Below are 19,501 nucleotides of genomic sequence, written 5' to 3'. Positions count from 1 at the left end.
GCTAGCAATCATTGACACAGCCAACAGGACTGACTTGCTGTAGGTGTTATGTTACTTGTTGTATTAGATATCTGGATGCAATCACAGAAGCAGCAAAATACCAGTGGGGTGGCACACTATGCTAAGCACAGAGTTTTAGCTTATGTGCTTTTATTTAGATCAGCCACACCCCTTTGAGAGACCCCCCTAGTTTTTCTACCCAACTTAAAGCCCTGGGCGATGGCCTGCTGGAAGCATCAAACCACCTCTTGCCAAGGCAATGGAACACTAGAGTGTTTCTTAGTTCTGGCATTTCACCACTATCTTTCTCCAGCAGGACAATGAAAATGACATGGCAGCATGTGGCTTAAAAGCCTATTAATGAACATTAAGGAAAGATTAAATAGATTAAAAGGATTCAGCACAACCTTTGTAGAAATAGACATCCATGGTGCCTCTTTGACATCTTTGACCTTTACAAGCCTCATTCAGTTTACTCCCACCATTAAAATGGGCATAGGATTGAGAATAAAGTGTCACCCAACTTTATAAACATATACGAGGAAATAACGTGCACTCAGTTGGGGAGACCCTTGTGCCACTCTGCATTCTTGTGATCACTGTATATCTCCGTTATCAACAGACGTGAATATTCAGCATAGTGAAGTATTCCTTGTCCTTAAATAATGTTATTAAATTGTGTTCAAAGAAAATTATTGTGCTAATGTATCTAATACATGGACTGCCGTTCACCTTTGTGGTGGACTGGATTCAGTGTGAAATAAATTTTGACAAAGGTGTATTTTAGAATTAAAAATAAGAGATTGAAGAACGGAAGAATCAATAGGAATACAGAAAACTGTAAAATCAATTAAAATTCTCTTTAAAATTAATTATCATTTTCTATTGTACTAAAAGCTTATTTAAAACCTACACAATCCATTCCCTCCAGAACAGTTATCTTTGTAAAATGGCTTAAACACATCACGAATCAAATACAAAACACACAAAAAACAGATCGTTAGGTCTGGAGTTGAAGGGATGTCTGAAGTGAATGCAATCCAGTGCAATTAATCCCTTTAGCCGGAGAGATGCATTCCGTGGGTGAGTTCTTTACTGCCTCCAAGGATTGAGGATCTTCCAGAGCGCATCCCTCAGTTTGGGATTTCCCAGAATTAAGACAATGGGCTGTGCAGTTATAGAAAAGACAATAGTAACACTGCAGATAGAAAATATTAAGAAGTCTGTTGTACACAGTATGAGAATCTGTGAAATAAAAAATGAAATGTTTGTTGAAAGGAGGAACCCCATCATTGTGGCTGCCCTGTAATGAGACTGCAGCTGGGGCTGGCTGAAGCCCGATGCATTGTTTCTCATCCTCTGGGTGTGTCTGTAGAGGGAAGTGAGTATGAGTGTCATGGAAGCAATGTCGAGGACAAGAGGGAAGCAAATACCAAGAGCAACAGCTGCATAAAGGTATGAATATGAAATATTCAGTGCTGTATTGTTGATAGTCACGTTAGATATTAGATCATCTGTTGAATGCTCCAGGGATTCTCCATATGGACTCGAGTATGATGAGATACCGAGGGCGATGGGCCCCACGACTGACCCCAGGAGCATCCAGGGCACCATCTTCGAGATCCTCATCTTCAGCCTGATGAAGAGGTGGTGGCTGAAGTCCACAATCTTCACACAGTAGAAGATGCAGAGGCAGGCATTGAGCCAAAATGTTGTGCTGCTAGAGTACATTATAAATAAATGATAGACTCGAAAATTGACGTAGATATGATTAACGTTCAGCAGACTGAAAATAGCAAAACTACACTGATAGAATATGGATTCAAATCCTAGAGACACTGAGATGAGATCGCAGGAATTCAGCCTTCTTCCTTGAGCCCAGGCCAGGAGATAGAACACCACAATGAATGCATTGGCGAGAATTCCAATCAAGGTCACTGCAATATTCACAACTTCTGTCATAAATGAATCCTCCATTTTCTTTCCTTTTTTATCCGTTCGCTCAGGGAATTCACAAAGACCAATACTGGTCGCACCTGAGGCTTCTCTACGTTTCTGGCGCGGTGATCTTTTAAAGAGTCCTGAGCCGACAGCTGCACCTGGTTCAAATTACCACTCATGTCTTTCTTGTCATAATCCTACAGTTGGCTTTGCATTAATGCAAATCTGCCATATTTTTTCATCCTCATTCTTCAACCATTTTTAAGATCAGAGAAGCTATTTTACAAACCCCTACAAGTAAAAAAACTGCAATTTGAATCTGAATGTCAGTTGCCACTGGTGTAACGAAACTTGAGGGGTTCCCCCTGTAAAGTACATTGAGCAGCCCTCCCCGCCCCCGGCCCACCACCTAGCACTTTAGTCCCAAACACAGTGTACTGTGCTGAGGAGGGCGCCTGGAGCTTGTCCCTTGCACCATGGGGGCAAACGTTACGCCACTGAGATTTGCATTCTGTGTGACCAAAATCAGGTTGAATATAATTGTTTTAAAATAGATGCAATTGCCTTTTCATTCCATCATTCTCCTTTAAATGGTTTTCCAACCAAAGAGCAAATTTAGTAATTTACTTTAATATTTATACATTGTTAATTATTTTAAAATGTTTTAATTACAATAGAAAAACTTAAGATATCTAATATACATTACAGTAAATATTGCTCTTTTCTCTATAAAAGCAACTCATTATAAAGAAACTTCTCTGCTAACACCATTGCTAAATATCACTTGTGTTGTCCCCTGGCAATCGTGTGGTGAATTTATTTATTTAAACCATTTCATTCATTTTATTTTTAAATAGCTAAAGATGTAGGCCCACAGGTGTAGGACAGGTACACATCCTATTGAACCTTAATATGTGATGCATTTGCATGAGATAGTTGTGTGATGTTAGTAACTGGCAAATAAGAACTTTCAAGATTGTGTCCTGGAGAATGTAATTTTGAGAGGGCTATCGAAGATGTGGTGGTGCCACAATCTCATAGCTGTTACTTGAGGCTGAGAAATTAGAAGGTACGTTTGTTATTCATATATTTTATATTTCTTTTGTACAAATTGACACATTTGAATGCGTGTATACCACCTCAACCATTTATGTTCTTATACTGTAAAGCGCTCTGATACCCTCGTGATTCACGTTCGCGCTATATAAAACTTTATAAATAAATAAAATGAATAAATGAATTAAATACACTTTAGTGCAACAAATCTCCCATTCTAGTTGAATGTTTGTTTAAAGAGTTCTGATTTTAAGAATGTTATTAATTGTTTTTTTCCGAAATACATATATAGTTCTCAGCGTATCTGCAAAAATCTCAAATGTTCTCCATGATGAATAACAGCCAAAATCAGGGCAGAGCTTGGCCGAATTGGAAATGGCAACTTCCCGAGGGCCAGGATGCATTCCTTGGAGACTATTGCCACGCTGCTTTCTGGTGCCTGACCGCAGTGACCTGTATTTGTAGGGTTTTGAAAGTCTGTGATGGCTGTAATGAACAACAGATAAATGTCTGCCCCTCCTCCCCTTCCCACAGTCAGCTGGTGACAGTGGGACCTATTTTGTTGTTGGGGCACTGCCTAGTGGGGAGACATTGCCAGGGAAGGTGAGGGGGATGTGATAAGAGCATGCTGAGGAAGGAGGAAGTAAGGACATGGAAACCACTGGTATGGGCACACTAGTGAACTACTGAGCTGTATACTACATACTGATAACTAAGTCTTCAGACCACCCTACCAACAGGATAGGGGTGTCTGCGTGTATACCTATTGACTATGCAGATCAAAAAAAGCCAAGATGCACCACACATTTACGAAAAGCAGTCAAATGAGACGATATATGTAGTCCAAATCCAATTGAAAAGACAGATAAGTGTTCCTTAATTTAGTCTTTTTATTCCAAGTTCATAAGGCAGTGGACATTACAATGCGACACAGCCGACGCGTTTCGTCCTGAGACAGGACTTCTTCAGGGCTGTTAAAAATACATAGACATACAATTATAAATACATATATACAACAATAAAACGTGTCACATATTAAATGACAATCTAACAAACAGAGCCTACACAAAGACAAACATTTTCCATGGATTTGTGATTTCAAGAGAATAAGTATAACCAAACATGTACAAAGTAGATGTTGCAATGATGTTCCTCAGGTCCATATGGTCTTAGTGGGCCATACGGTGAAAAATGGACTTTTCAACATAACATTTTATATTTAACATATTCTCCCAATGCAATTGTTACAGAAAAAAACAAACAAGCAAGGATTTCAAGGAGGAAGAAAGGAGGGAAATAAAGGACAAGATGTGCGGTATCCTATGCTCTATTGATAAATCTACATTTTGTATATTAAAGTAGTACTAGATTAATTGATAATTCAAAACAGATTCCACCTATCGTTTTAAGGAGTACCGTAAGAGAGGTTGGTTCATAATATACCTACCAGATTGTGTGAGAGATCACTTGTATACGTCATGATAGTTGTTAATGAGATGAGGAAAAGATCTTCTATGTAGGTTCTTATCTTCCATACAAGGTTGTCTGTAATGCGAAACCATATCTATTGTTAATAGATGGTATATGTATTATTTAGTTTACACTAGGGGGATGGGCAGTAATGGAAATAGTCTTCCACCTCCCAATGGTCTTACACATAATAAGAGCAAAGGCCTTCGACTTCAGGTGAGTATGAATCTACTTTAAATAGACCCCACTCGCATATGCTTGGAGTGGGTATTTTGTCATATAGTAAATAACACGGGCGTCAACTAATATTGTGAGGCAGATGTAAGTATATAAATCTGTCTTCTAAGGTTGGAGAGACAATACGACCACATGGTAGGTCCCTGTATAACATACCTTCTCTAGATGGAATATGTCCTGGACCATAGATTTTTCATCGGTTTGAATGGCAAGTATTTTGAATCGTATATTTAAGGAAAGTATTTATCAGATCTGAAGTGAAAATGAGACAACAATTAAAAACCGATTATACTCAGTCCAATCTCTTCTATATAGATTGTGATATGCTAGGCATTTGACTATACCAGTCTTTCCGGACTCCAAATTGTCCGATATTAGGAAAACCTGTCGAGGGTGTAGATACTCCGCTATCCCCAATTCAATTGGGATCTCTTGAGTATTAAGCAAACGTGACCTCTTAGTTAATAGCACCTAAGACGGTCTTAATCCGTCCACCCACACTGGAGTCTGCCCCCCTGCACTACAGTTAGCGATTGGTGACTGCTCCAAGGGATTAAAAACCCCCTTCTGTATATTTTCCCATAGCAAAGTCCCACCAAATTCCAAACAAACATTAGGGCCCCACATCCTAACTACCATAAAGCCCCGGGGATGTACTTACCGCAATATGCTAGTCGCGACTGGAAACGAAAAATTTATGCTCACAAACAGGTCCTCCGATCCGGTAACCCTATGCAGAAAAGGGCTTTCATTTTATAGTCTAAATCATCCCGGCAAATTTTGAACACCTGTGTCGAGCCGGGAGAGAACGCCCCCTAAAAAATCACGTGACAAACACTGTGAACGTCGTGACCATCTTTTAATGTATACAAGACACCACAGTAAAGTAAAATCAAAGGCACTAGGTGAGTCAGCGGCTGCCAATTGAACACATATGTTTAATTTTTGATATTCAAATGTGTTCCTTAATTAGGTAAGTAATAATGCACTTGGATTTTCTTTAATATATGAACTCCTCCTTAATTACGGACACGCTCTATTTAGAACGGTCTCCTGAATTCACATAATGAATGCTCGGGGTTTGGCGGCCATCTTAATATGTATAAGTGTAGATGAATATACGAAAGATTCAAAGTCCTCGAGTACCTCGAGATTATCGACCGGGCGCCAAGGCCACGGTCCTGAACAAGTATATATAATCCTAGAGATAGCCGGGTTACTACGCCAAACAAAATGATTCATGACCTCCCCAATCGTATTGTGAAAGGGCCGTCCTTCTAGTAATGCATAGATAAGACTGAGAATATGGCAGCCATCTTATCAAATGCAAGTATCACCTAGTGATGAGCAAAACCACACGAAGAAAAGCTCTCTCAAAAGCACACAGAGAGCGAAGAAATATTAGTATCCTACACATAAGTAAAATTTTTTGAGATCCCCAATGGTATAACAGATAGAGCGCCATATGTGATAGTCCCTAGTATGCTAACCGGACTGCCCAACATTAACAGAATGCGGCAGCCATCTTAACCTGGTCTCGAAGTTGAAACCAAAGGGGTGGTTATAAAACGACTGTATGACATGTAGAAAAATTATTTTTTATTCTACAATTTTAAGGGGACAGCCACATTTATGGAAGGTATACTACTTATTGGACATCTATATTGGTATCTCAAGTAACCGTTTTTTTGAAATCTCAGTTCTGGGTTACATATATGGAAGAGATCAAAGGTAGAAAGAAAGCAAAGAGGGCAAAAGTAGCATGTAGAGACAGATATATGCAGTTAACCTTCAATACGGTTGCAATGTCCAAGAGGCTGATGGTAAAAGTGCCACAGTTATAACAAAAGAGTATCCAATTTACCTATCCTGCAAGAAATAATGCATCTCATTATCGCTGTTATGTCCCAGTTCTACACTCCGTAGTCTACATATCCAGCCTGCTTCTTTTTTTCTTAATGCTAGCTCTCTGTTCCCACCCCTAGGATGGGCTGGAATGTGGTCTATTCCTATAAACCAGAGATTTTCCTCGCTGGTGTGATTCTCCTGCATATGGAAAGTAAGGGGGTACCTCAAATCCCCATTCCGATGAGCACTTACATGTTCTTGAACTCTTATTTTTAGGGGTCTCTTGGTGCTGCCCACATAGATTTTATTGCATGGACAGCCTCTTATATACACTATGTATTTTGAGTTACAGTTTATAAGATGTTCTATTGTGTATTTGCATCTGGTGTTAAAGCAAAAATTCTTGGTCTTATTTCTGCCTAATCTACAAACACTGCACTCATTACATGTATAAAACCCCGTTGCCTTTGTGGTAAGCCAAGTTTCCTTTTTTGGGGTTGTAACATAACTAGGACATAGCATATCGCGCAGGTTTCGTCCTCTTCTGTAAGTCACTTTTGGTTTCTTGTCCAATAAGTCATTTAGGCCGGGTATTTCCAATAATAAATGCCAATGCTTTCTAAGAGCATTGTATACCCTGCTACTTCGTTCATTGAATTGTGTATTGAACGAAATTTGACCCTTATTAGGCAATGTTTTTTGTTTTACAGCTAGTGTGGTGGTTCTAGATATCTTTTTTGCTTTGCTCTGTGCATTGCTCAGGATACTTTTAGGGTATCCCCTTTCCAAGAACAGCCTTTCCGTTTCCCTAAGGTTTGAGGTAAAATCCTCCTCCATGCTACAATTCCGTCGCATGCGGATCATTTCTCCATAAGGGATATTCGTGATCACATGTTTTGGATGTGAACTCTGAAAGTGTAAGGTGATATTGCAAGCTGTAGTCTTCCTATGTGTACGACTGTGGATGTGATTGTCCTGAATAAAGAAGGTCACATCCAAAAAGTAAATTTTTTCCGAGCTATGACTCATGGTAAATTTGACATTAAATAGGTTGTCGTTAAGTAAGGCATAATACAACATGAGGTCCTCGGGAGGTCCATCCCAGAGTATAATGACGTCATCAATGTACCTGCCCCAAAAAATTACGTGTTCCATCCACGCCGCCGCATGTGTGCCCCAGTCATGCCCCCGCTCAAACCAGCCCATAAAGAGCCCGGCGTAAGCGGGAGCAAATCTGGAGCCCATGGCAGTACCCTGGATTTGATGGTACCAGTTGGAGTCATGGAGGAAATAATTTTTTGATAGAATGATATCTGTCATTTCCAATAACATCTCATTATGGAGAAGGTGGTCCGCAGCTCTTTGTCCCAAGAAGGTTTGTAAGGCTATAATGCCAAACTCCTTTTTAATGCAGGTGTACAGGCTTGTTACATCTAAGATAACAAACATTAGAGTTTCGGACCATGTGAAGCCCTCAAATTTCCCTAGGATGGCCTTCGTATCTTTTATGTACGCGGGTAGGTTCTGTACCAAGGGTTGGATGTATTGATCTACATACTCAGAAAGTTTTTCCGTGGGTGAATTTACCCCGGAGATAATGGGGCGGCCAGGTGGAAATGGGCCGCCCTTATGTATTTTAGGTAGTACGTAGATACAAGGAAAGGACAGTTCTGACACTGTGAGGTATCTACATTCTTCATCACTAATCAGACCAACCTCCCGCCACTCCACCCGCCTCATGTTGATATGATCCCCCAGGGTGGGACTTTGCTATGGGAAAATATACAGAAGGGGTTTTTTAATCCCTTGGAGCAGTCACCATTCGCTAACTGTAGTGCAGGGGGGCAGACTCCAGTGTGGGTGGACGGATTAAGACCGTTTTAGGTGCTATAGACTAAGAGGTCACGTTTGCTTAATACTCAAGAGATCCCAATTGAATTGGGGATAGCGGAGTATCTACACCCTCGCCAGGTTTTCCTAATATCGGACAATTTGGAGTCCGGAAAGACTGGTATAGTCAACTGCTTAGCATATCACAATCTATATAGAAGAGATTGGACTGAGTATAATCGTTTTTTAATTGTTGTCTCATTTTCACTTCAGATCTGATAAATACTTTCCTTAAATATACGATTCAAAATACTTGCCATTCAAACCGATGAAAAATCTATGGTCCAGGACATATTCCATCTAGAGAAGGTATGTTATACAGGGACCTACCATGTGGTCGTATTGTCTCTCCAACCTTTGAAGACAGATTTATATACTTACATCTGTCTCACAATATTAGTTGACGCCCGTGTTATTTACTATATGACAAAATGCCCACTCCAAGCATATGCGAGAGGGGTGTATTTAAAGTAGATTCATACTCACCTGAAGTCGAAGGCCTTTGCTCTTATTATGTGTAAGACCATTGGGAGGTGGAGGACTATTTCCATTACTGCCCGTCCCCCTAGTGTAAACTAAATAATACATATACCATCTATTAACAATAGATATGGTTTCGCATTACAGACAACCTTGTATGGAAGATAAGAACCTACATAGAAGATCTTTTCCTCATCTCATTAACAACTATCATGACGTATACAAGTGATCTCTCACACAATCTGGTAGGTATATTATGAACCAACCTCTCTTACGGTACTCCTTAAAACGATAGGTGGAATCTGTTTTTAAATATCAATTAATCTAGTACTACTTTAAAATACAAAATGTAGATTTATCAATAGGGCATAGGATACCGCACATCTTGTCCTTTATTTCCCTCCTTTCTTCCTCCTTGAAATCCTTGCTTGTTTGTTTGTTTTTTCTGTAACAATTGCATTGGGAGAATATGTTAAATATAAAATGTTATGTTGAAAAGTCAATTTTTCACCGTATGGCCCACTAAGACCATATGGACCTGAGGAACATCATTGCAACATCTACTTTGTACATGTTTGGTTATACTTACTCTCTTGAAATCACAAATCCATGGAAAATGTTTGTCTTTGTGTAGGCTCTGTTTGTTAGATTGTCATTTAATATGTGACACGTTTTATTGTTGTATATATGTATTTATAATTGTATGTCTATGTATTTTTAACAGCCCTGAAGAAGTCCTGTCTCAGGACGAAACGCGTCGGCTGTGTCGCATTGTAATGTCCACTGCCTTATGAACTTGGAATAAAAAGACTAAATTAAGGAACACTTATCTGTCTTTTCAATTGGATTTGGACTACATATATCGTCTCATTTGACTGCTTTTCGTAAATGTGTGGTGCATCTTGGCTTTTTTTGATCTGTTTGATTAAGTTCCCTTGGGAACTAGCATTGTAACAGTGGGTGCTATTCAGAGTGCACACACTTCCTTAATTTATGTGTGATAACACTCTATTGGGGAGAACACCTTAAGGGGTGACATTAGAACAGGTGCTGTAAGCTAGAAGGTTCCACTGTTAGCCCTAATAGTACTCTCACCTATTGACTATGCATTGTGGTGGAGTGCCTCAGCGGTGCAGTGATCTAACTATAGACCTTGTCTGTGGCTATACATGATGGACTGAGATAGCACCCCCCATTACCGACTTGATTGCCCAGTGGTTCTGTCTAGGAATTATATAGTAGTTGCTGGCCCTCTGTTCTTTAACATGGCAATTTCCCATACTCTCGAATGTTGGGGCACCTGTGTGGTAGCAGAGGAACCTGCTTACCTTGAATTACACTGATCATGAATGTTGCATCCGTGGGAAAGTGTGGGCAGCCCCTTGCAACAGCCTAACAACTTAGGGAGGGAATTGTGGGCCACTACTAAAGTATGTGTATAAAAATTGCAACATCTGTACTGCTGAATCCTTGCAGTATACTACTGATGGTTTGTAGTAATATATCAATTTCTGGAACCGCACCTACCTTTCTCTGTTGTTTAATGCCTTTCCCTTGGCTTGGCTGGTGCAACAGCTCCTATTTTTAGACACACTTCAATTATCCCAGCCCAAAAAAGACTCTACAAAACTGTCTAAAGTCACCCTATGTTATATCCTGAGGAAAACCATTACTGTAGGGCCATCTGTGGAGTAGATCAATGTTGAAGTGTCAGCAATGTCTTAAGAATTCCAGACCAAGGAATGGAACACTGGGCCATTCTTACCATTTCTCCTGACGATAGGCCTTTTTTAGTTGCCTGAGAGGTAAAAGGGTGTCAACAATAATCAAACTATTCAATTACGGTGTAGCCCATTTGGCAACACAAAGAGGACCAGGAACCGATGAGCATGGTTAAATGGGTTTATTATAAAGACAATATTGTAAAGATACAAAATCACCACTGGTAATCTACAACATCGAAAGAAATTCAGTTGCAGCAATACAGAAGACAAGAAATATAATCTGATGATCAGTGTACAGGTTTCAATCCACCTATGTATGTATAAATGAATCCAAAGTCACCTAAACTATTCCTAAACTAGAGTTGGAAAACAGGGAAACCTAGTTAAATCGGGGCAAGCAGGCAGGTGTCAGCATAGTGGAGACTTCAGTAAACGTTCTCCAGATCAAGCCAATGTATAGCATAATGCCACACAAGTTAAATATTAACAGAGAGGTCTGCAACTCTTCGTGTCCAAAGGGTATCTGCTCTCAAGATTAACAATGTGAACACCAATTAAACACGTAGAACATTTGAGGATTCCCCATCATTGCCTCCAACAGTTTTCCACCTTCTCACAGTACAATTTGACTAATTAACTTAATTTTTCCATCCTACGATTTGAACATCAGGACAACCTTGGATGTGTCCATACTCTTGAAGGGAAATGAATAGGGGTTTTCTTTTAATTCGTTAGCACCTCAAAATCTTGCCAGAAGTTCTCCTCTTTGACCTCACCATCTCTAATACACAATATGCTTTTCACTAGCTATGAAATCATGTGAATGCACCTGCAAAAGAAAGAACATTGCAGCGCAGGCAAACCTTATATGTTGAAGAATAAACATTGAAGACCAAATACGTAAGGCATTTGGTTGAGCTAACTTAGTGAAACAGTTAATGTGCACTTCAAAATGCATGATTATATGTGCACATATAGTTACATAATAAATATAAAACATTAATAAATGAATACGAGTACAAAAGAATGCAATTTCAGTGAAAGCAGTATAACTCCAAGTAGACAAATATAAGTGTGAATGAGAGATACAATTGATAACATTATAAAGAAGACATTAGAGCACACACTTATATGAATCCTTAGTTTCTTTAGTGAATGCTCTCCAGAAGTATGCTTGGAGCTCCACTTTAAATTAGCAATGGTAACGTCACACAGTAGATATATTGTGCTAATACAAGTAAGTATTGCTCTTCTGTGACACATAGGGGTGGAGCTTAAATTGTGTGTTTCCACTTCACACATTTACATTTCAGCTGATTACTCTACCAATGCTAATATTCCTAGAAGGAAGTTCCTGGTCCTCTGACCCAACTGAAAAAGACTGACATTGAATATGGCCTACTAATACGGTTGTGATGTTTGTCACATTTGGGGCATGAATAAGGAATCCTCATCACCGAGGAGATGCAGGACTCACTTTACTCTCTGGAATCACCAGAAATACAAAAAAGGTCTGCCGCCTGTGTTCCTGCTTTTATGATGATAAAAATTGAGTTGATACATTTGCCACCATAATTGTGTTGGCTTATTACTGGTTTAGTGTGTGCTAGTTCCATTATAGTATTATTTACTCCCAGTAGTTCCTATTGCATTTTGTAAAAATTCTAGAAACAAATGTTCACAGCGAAATATTATCAAGCGATCCAACCACGTTGGTTCGGTATCACCGACCCGTATATATCTGATTTCAAAAACAACTGTTAAGCAATTCCCCACAGCAAGTAAGTTACAAAAAACTGAGTACTAAGACAGAAACATCCTGTATGCACCAAACACAGTGGCTGCTTATGATGCTGGTCAGATCGACCATCCAACCGCCGCATACCGATTCCGTCCGCCGAGTCTGCGGTTTCCTCCCCAGCCGTATTATGATGAATGCATTCCTTATCGCAGACTGCAATAGCCAGAGCTGACTACACATGGATCGCAGCATTCGGAAGGGTGCCGATAGGAACTCCAACTCCTCCATGGCTATGGTTCCACCAGTGCACAGATTGCAATACAGCTGCAGCCTTAGGGGATCTAAGTTGGGTGGTTCACCTCATCGAAGACTGCCGAAATTCCATTCCAAAAAAGTGACATACTGGCAGTGCTTGAGGCTTATAAATAAGCCCCTGAGTACTCAGAGAGAAAGATCCTGTATGTACCAAACGTAGAGTAGTATCACCCTCTTCCATCCTTCTCTTATGTTAACATTGTATGTAAAGAGCAACCAGTAGGATCTTAAATGTTATTAATGTGTTAAAATATTGCAACAGTTATTGTCTATACCGCTCTGGGTGTCTGTCCATCAGCTTTAGGTTTCAATGTTTCCAGAAAACCATCCCATTTGTCATTTTCTGTACCCACTCCAGTCTCATCATTAGATTGAAACAACATGTCAACTTCTGCGTAAAGCTTGTTCTTAAATTTCTCACTCACTCCCACAGGGCAGAAGGAGACGTCCAGGTCATGTCAATACAACTCTCCGTAAGCATAAAGGCCAGATCAAAAGGTCTACAGACATGTTTTATCTTCTTTGTACATAGAATTAGCACAAATGTGCATTGAGAAGCCTACCTCGTGTCAGTCTACCAGTCATATCAGACACATATGTCAAAGCCCCCTCTGAGAATTGAAAAACTACCGGGCATTGTTGTACCATATGAAGAAAATCTACATCTCTCTCTCTGCATCTAGGAAAGGTTTTAAATGCTCCCAACAATGTCAGCCCTATCTGTTTAGGGGTCATCCCATTATTGTTATCAAAATATTAAATATAATTGATAATCAGACAAGGTGAGACCTGACACCTTTGGGTGATAGTCCCTCAAACATTTTCCCTTAATCCCCTCCTGTTTTGATGAATTCTTTTTTGTAGGCTGAAGGACTCTGTGCACTTTACTACTGCTAACCAGTGCTAAAGTGCCTATGCTCTCTCCCAAAAACATGGTAGAATTGGGTTACACCTAACTCACACATTAATTGACACAATCAGTCAAATTTTTACGATGGTCTGACTTTTGATGCACAGATCAGCCGCACAGTTAGCACCTGCTTCTATATTCTAAGAATTCTTAGAAAGGTGTTGCCGTATATTCCGTCAGAACTGCATCAGTCAACCATCATCGCAACAGCAACCTCTCAGCTGGACTACTGCAATGCTTTGTACCTTACATCAATGTGGTCTCCCTTAATAAGCTCCAGGTGGTACAGAATACAGCAGCTAGGTTAATTCTTAACATTCTGAAGCCTCAGTCAGCCAGGGAGGTGATTCGTTCCTTGCACTGGCTTCCCACCAGGAAGCGTATCTCCTTTAAGGTTCTGTGCATGGTATTTAAGGTCATGCAAAGTAAAGGCACGCCATATCTGAAAATTCTTTTCCAATGGTACCCTCCAGGGAGGACCTTGAGATCCTCCTCACAGAAAAAACTGGTGTCTCCTAGATTTCGCAGGTCTAGATGGGATGGCTTCTCTTTCTCTGTAGCAGCCACCAAGCTTTAGAGTTCCCTGACCACCTTCATTTCCAATGTGGACTCCTTAACTTTATAAAAAAAAATTTAAACATGGTTATTTTCATCTTAGATGGCTGCAGGGTCGTTTCTCTCCTGCTTCAGGTGCCCAGCGCCTTGACACCTTCAAGTATAGGTGCGCTCTATAATTAATATCCTATCCTAAATTGTTATACCTTAGAGGGCCTGCAAAATATAACTGTGCTTTGTTATGATACATTTCTCCGTTTATGCAACCCTATATTCCTAAATAGCCAGAGACATTTGGGTAGGAGAAAACCCGGACAGACACAAAACACAGACACTTTAGGCACACACAGCATCCGGTGGCATTCCACTTAGTGCCTCACATTACCTGATACATCATCTGTCACTATTGGAATACTTCTTGCCTCAGACACAGCAGATGCCTGAATAGGTAATAATCAAAAGGTCACTACTTTTATGCCCAGTGAAGGTCTTCCTGCAAGGCGTTGCTGTGAAGTCTTGATAACCAGACTATAAGGATTATAGTCTTTATCTGGAGAAGGGTCCATTGCCAATTCTACATCGTCTGCTGCATCACTCACCTCCTGTGTGGAATGATGCATAATTCAGATAGAACACATGCCTGTCTCTTGGCCAGAATGCTCTGAGAAGAAGCATCTAATTCGAACAGTTCATCCTTAATAGCAAATTTAAAGATTTTCCAAAACTACAGTCAGACTTTGATCTTAACACCACGAACTATTCACAGTTCAAACAGCTTTTACAGTATCTGAAGAGGATACTTGGCTATCCCAGATAGATCCACCAACTTCTTCCATGCTGCAATTCCTCCATTCCTGGGGCCACTTTAAACTGGCTGTGACTGCTTTGCAGGGTGCACTAATCACTGAACTATCACTGAAACAACTTGAGCTAGTCATAAGATGTCACTGGCAGAGGGTTCTGGGATGGGAATGTACTTCTGAAGATTGGGCAACATTACTGACTGATTATGACCTTTATGTCATGGGGGCAAAACTAAAGTTTTTGTATTTATAATGTTGTACATGTTTGATACTGGACTCCCCTGAAGTGCATAGGGCTGGTCTTTTCCACCATTATATATTCTGGAAATTTATTAACACTGATTGCGGTATTTCTCCAAAATATGTACAAGGGGAACATGGTGGACATCAGTTAGTGCTAGTTGCGGGGTCTCTTGCTCACTCGTCAAACTCACGGAGATTACCTGTGCCTAGAAGAGTAACCCAGCCGACGGGGGCTTTTCTTCCCACAGCAAAGATCTTCCGGAGAGCCTTCCCCACCTTGCAACGGCAGGATGGACACGGAGCAGTGTTTGGGCGGAGGGCGAAGAAAGGGAATTGGGGCCAGGTTATTCCAGGTGAGGCTCCTAAACCAGATGAAATACTCATTTCAAAAAGTAAGAAACTAAGCGAGGCTTCTACCTGTTGTATAAACAGGTACACTTTGAGAAGTAGGGACATCTGGGGAAAAAGGAAAATCTCCCTAGGAACCCCCTAAAATAGAACCCCCTTTTGGTTCCCCAGAAGAATCTAGACAGCACAGTTTCTCGCGCTCGCCTCCACGGCCCCACCCTCAACGATTAAAAGACCACTGGCCAATAAAACCTCTCTGACTACAGGAAGAAGGTAGCCTAAAAGTAAATCTGAAAGTGTAAAAATGACGTTCCTACTTAAAGGTCCAAGGTCAAACAGTCCGACTCACCACTACTACCACAGTTGCCTACCCTGTTTCCGTTCATTGTCTTGAAATCTGTGGGTCTGCAAGAGTTATGGAGAGCACTGCCACCATTGAAAACGGGAGAAACACTTTTTGCTTAGAAAATAGGTTCAGCCCTCTGGCAACAGCAGCAGAGAATGGGGTACTGGTTCAGAGCAATTCTAGGCCTGAGAACATCCTGAGTCAAACTCACGACTAAAAGGAATTGCCTATCGTAACTGTCTGCCTGACCTAACCGTCCTCTACAGAGAAACTTTTATCTACCCTGGTAATGGAGATTAGGGAACAGTTTGGAGACTCCGAGTTAAATCAACAAAGATCCAGGGTGCATGTGAGGTGCTAGAAGACAAGATCAACAATTTAATGGAAAGAGTTGGGGCAATGAAGGTCTCTTTTGGAGATCTTTCTAAACAAGTTGATTCTAATAGCAATGAGATTTTGAAGTTGAGGCATAGCGATAAACTCTGGGATAAACTAGAAGCTCTCGAAAACAGCGCTAGGACAAACAACATCAAGATTTTGAATGTCCTGGAGGGCCTTGAGGGAGAAGGTATCAGGAGGTTTACCTTTAGCCTCTCAAAAGAATTTAACGCGGACATAGCGGAACAGAGTCTAGAAGATGACATCCAGAGAGTTCACTGAGACCCGTTCTCAAAAATACCTTGGAAGAAAAACCCGAGAAGGATCTTGGTGAATTTCAAGTTGTACTCAATTAAGGAGAAAATCCTTGCCGGGGACCTTAAAGTAGGGACATACAAGAAAGGAGAGTGGCCCTACCACATAAAATCTGATATCTCACGTGCCACACAAGATAGACAGTGGGAGCTAGGAAAGTTTATTCAGGAACTAAGGGGGCTGGGTGCCATTGTCAACCCCCAGTTCCCTGCCTCCCTAAAGTTGATGTTGAACAATAAAATGCACAACATCAGAGACCCCAGCGAAGTCAGTAGCCTGATTGAACAGATCAAAGTGCACTCAAAATAACTTCACTACTGTTGCCCTGATGTAGGGAGAGAGCTCAATATGGAGGTAGTCATCAGAATACCTCTAGTTTTTGGGGAGGGTTTTCCGGGGTGGGTCACAAGCAAAAAGCAAACAGTAAAAATAAGTACATTTTATATTTTCACTGGGTGGGGGAGCATGTGGATAAAAACAAAATAATTGTCCTCATTTGTTAACATGACTCAAGTGTACTCAAGTGGACCGTATCGATCCTTTAGGCTCCTAAGTACGTGTAGTAAACCCAAGTCACTTAGGTCACTACGTATCTACATATTCCTCCCATGACGAATCCCGATAGACCTAAGCAGTTGAAAATTCTATCTTATAATGTCAACGCCTCAGAGTGGTCTCTAGATGAAATAACATTTTGGAATACTTGAGTCTCTCTGGAAGTGAGGCCTTTTTCATACAAGAGTAACACTTGATTAAAGAGGAGTGGGCTGAGAAACTTAAAAGACAGAAGTGGGTTGATCATTGTGTGTGTACCACTCAATCATGTTCAGCAAAGGAAGTCGCACTCCTTTTTAAAAAATCCATCCAAGTCACATTAGGGGAGTGTGTGGTCTACCCCCTCTGTAGATGGGCAATAGCTAGGGGCAAAATTTAAGGCTCTTGGTTAACTTTTGTGGGGTATTATGACCCTGACTTAGATGATACGACCCCTCTATGTGCTTTACTCCTTCGACTGATTGATACTAAAGATCCCATAATTTTGGGTGGGGACTTTAATGTAGTTAAAGACCCAACCCAAGACTCAACTTCTAAGAGGGCAACGGCTGCGATTCATAATATGAGAATTGCGTTAAAACAGTTGATGGTAGAAATTGGCCTTATAGATTTTTGGAGACTGATGGCATGTAAAGCAGGGATGACAGGGGGAGAGTTTACTTTTCAAAATAAAAAGAGCGGCCACCGTTCTAGGATAGATTTTTTCTTGGTGGACTGAATCACTAGCAAGAATACCACTAGAGTCACTCACATCCCGGAACACCTATCTGACCACTCCGCACTCACCCTAGAGATCACGCTTAAGAATGGCCTCTTTACCGGAGGTGGACTTTAAATCGCTCTCTACTTCTCGAGACACAAGTAGTGGAGAAGTTGAAAAATTTCACCAAGACAAATTGAGCAAAAGTTACAACTATCAAGAGCAGAGCTTGCTGACTATCTTGAAGCAATAGTTAGGAGGAAGTGGGAAGCCAGCAGGTTATCTCACCATAAATACGGGGAGGGGTGTGGCAAAATGCTTGCTTGGAAGACCAAAGCCAATCAGACAAGGAATTTGATTAAAGATCTTAGATGCCTAAACTCAGGCAACATAATCACTGATGATGCTGAGATTGAGAATGCATTTGCCCAGTTTTTCCAAGACCTCTATACAGAGGACTTAATGGTGAGTGAAGAGCAAATTGAAGACTTCTTTCAAGACCTAGAACTTCCAGCTCTACAGGGGCCTGCAAAATACAATTTAAACAGCCCCATCTGTCTTGAGGAAATTCTTCGAATTATCAGTGCCCTATAAAAAGGGAAAGCTGCAGGACCTGATTCCATCCCCAATGAGATCTATCCCATATTAAAGGATGAGCTTGCCCTGATACTGCTCCATCTTTTAAACTTTTTAACTCTGCCTTCACATCTGGCCAGGATCTCCCGTCATCCTGGGATGTTGCTACCATAACTATACTCCTCAAATGAAATAAGACAGCGAGGTACTGTGAATCCTACAGACCTATTTCCCTTCTTAACAGTGATTATAAAATATACCCCCAATTTTTAACTAAGTGACTGGATAAGGTAGCGGGAACTTTAATTCAAAATGATCAAAAAGGATTTATAAAGGGGAGAACCCTTCATGAGTTAACCCATGACTTGATAGGTGCAATCAACACGGCAAGGGAATATGGGAGCCCTCTGGCAGTAATGACTTTTGATGCTGCAAAGGCCTTTGATTGGGTTAGTTGGCCTTTTTTGTACAAAATGATCCAATGCTTTAATTTAGTAGAGGTCTTTTTAGCAGCAGTTAGAGCACTTTATAGAAACCTATCGGCCAAGGTCTTGGTTAACGAAAACCTTCCTAGGTCAATAAATATCGGCAGGGGGACTAGACAGGGATGTCCCCTTTCCCCCCTTCTTTTTAACCTTTATATTGAGCTGTTGGCATGTAAATTAAGGGTATGCCATAACATCCACCCCTTTGTCTGTAATGGTGAAAAAAGTTGGGTTCTACGCAGATGATTTGATGATCTTTACAGGATACCTGCACGGCTCTCTCCCTGCAATCTGGGAGCAGTTGGAAGGGTTTGGGAGGATATCTGAGTACTCAATTAACAAGCAAAAAACAGAGTTAATGAAGTGGAACACCCATTATAGGAGTGACTTAAGACAAGAAATAAAATGTTTGGGAGTCCAAATCAGTGCATTATTGTTGATAGTCACATTAGATTAGCTGTTAAATTCTCCAGGGATTTTCCATCTGAACTCAAGAATGATAGGATACCGAGGGTGATGTCTCCCATTACAGACCACAGGAGCATCCAGGGCACCACCATCAAGATTCTCATCTTCAGCCTGATG

General features: G+C 40.7%; 1 protein-coding gene across 1 annotated transcript; it reads right to left on the bottom strand.

The window, feature by feature from the left end:
- Positions 1 to 1,092: 1,092 nt before the first annotated feature.
- LOC146786057 (taste receptor type 2 member 40-like) lies at positions 1,093 to 1,977 on the bottom strand. The gene has a single exon (XM_085633150.1). It carries the CDS (start codon positions 1,975 to 1,977, stop codon positions 1,093 to 1,095), a length of 885 nt encoding a protein of 294 aa, XP_085489276.1.
- Positions 1,978 to 19,501: the final 17,524 nt, after the last annotated feature.

Source organism: Triturus cristatus, chromosome 11 (assembly GCF_964204655.1).
Source record: "Triturus cristatus chromosome 11, aTriCri1.1, whole genome shotgun sequence".
Classification (NCBI taxonomy): Eukaryota; Metazoa; Chordata; class Amphibia; order Caudata; family Salamandridae; genus Triturus; species Triturus cristatus.
Note: the sequence above shows the minus strand (reverse complement) of the source record. Positions and strands in the feature narration are given on the sequence as shown.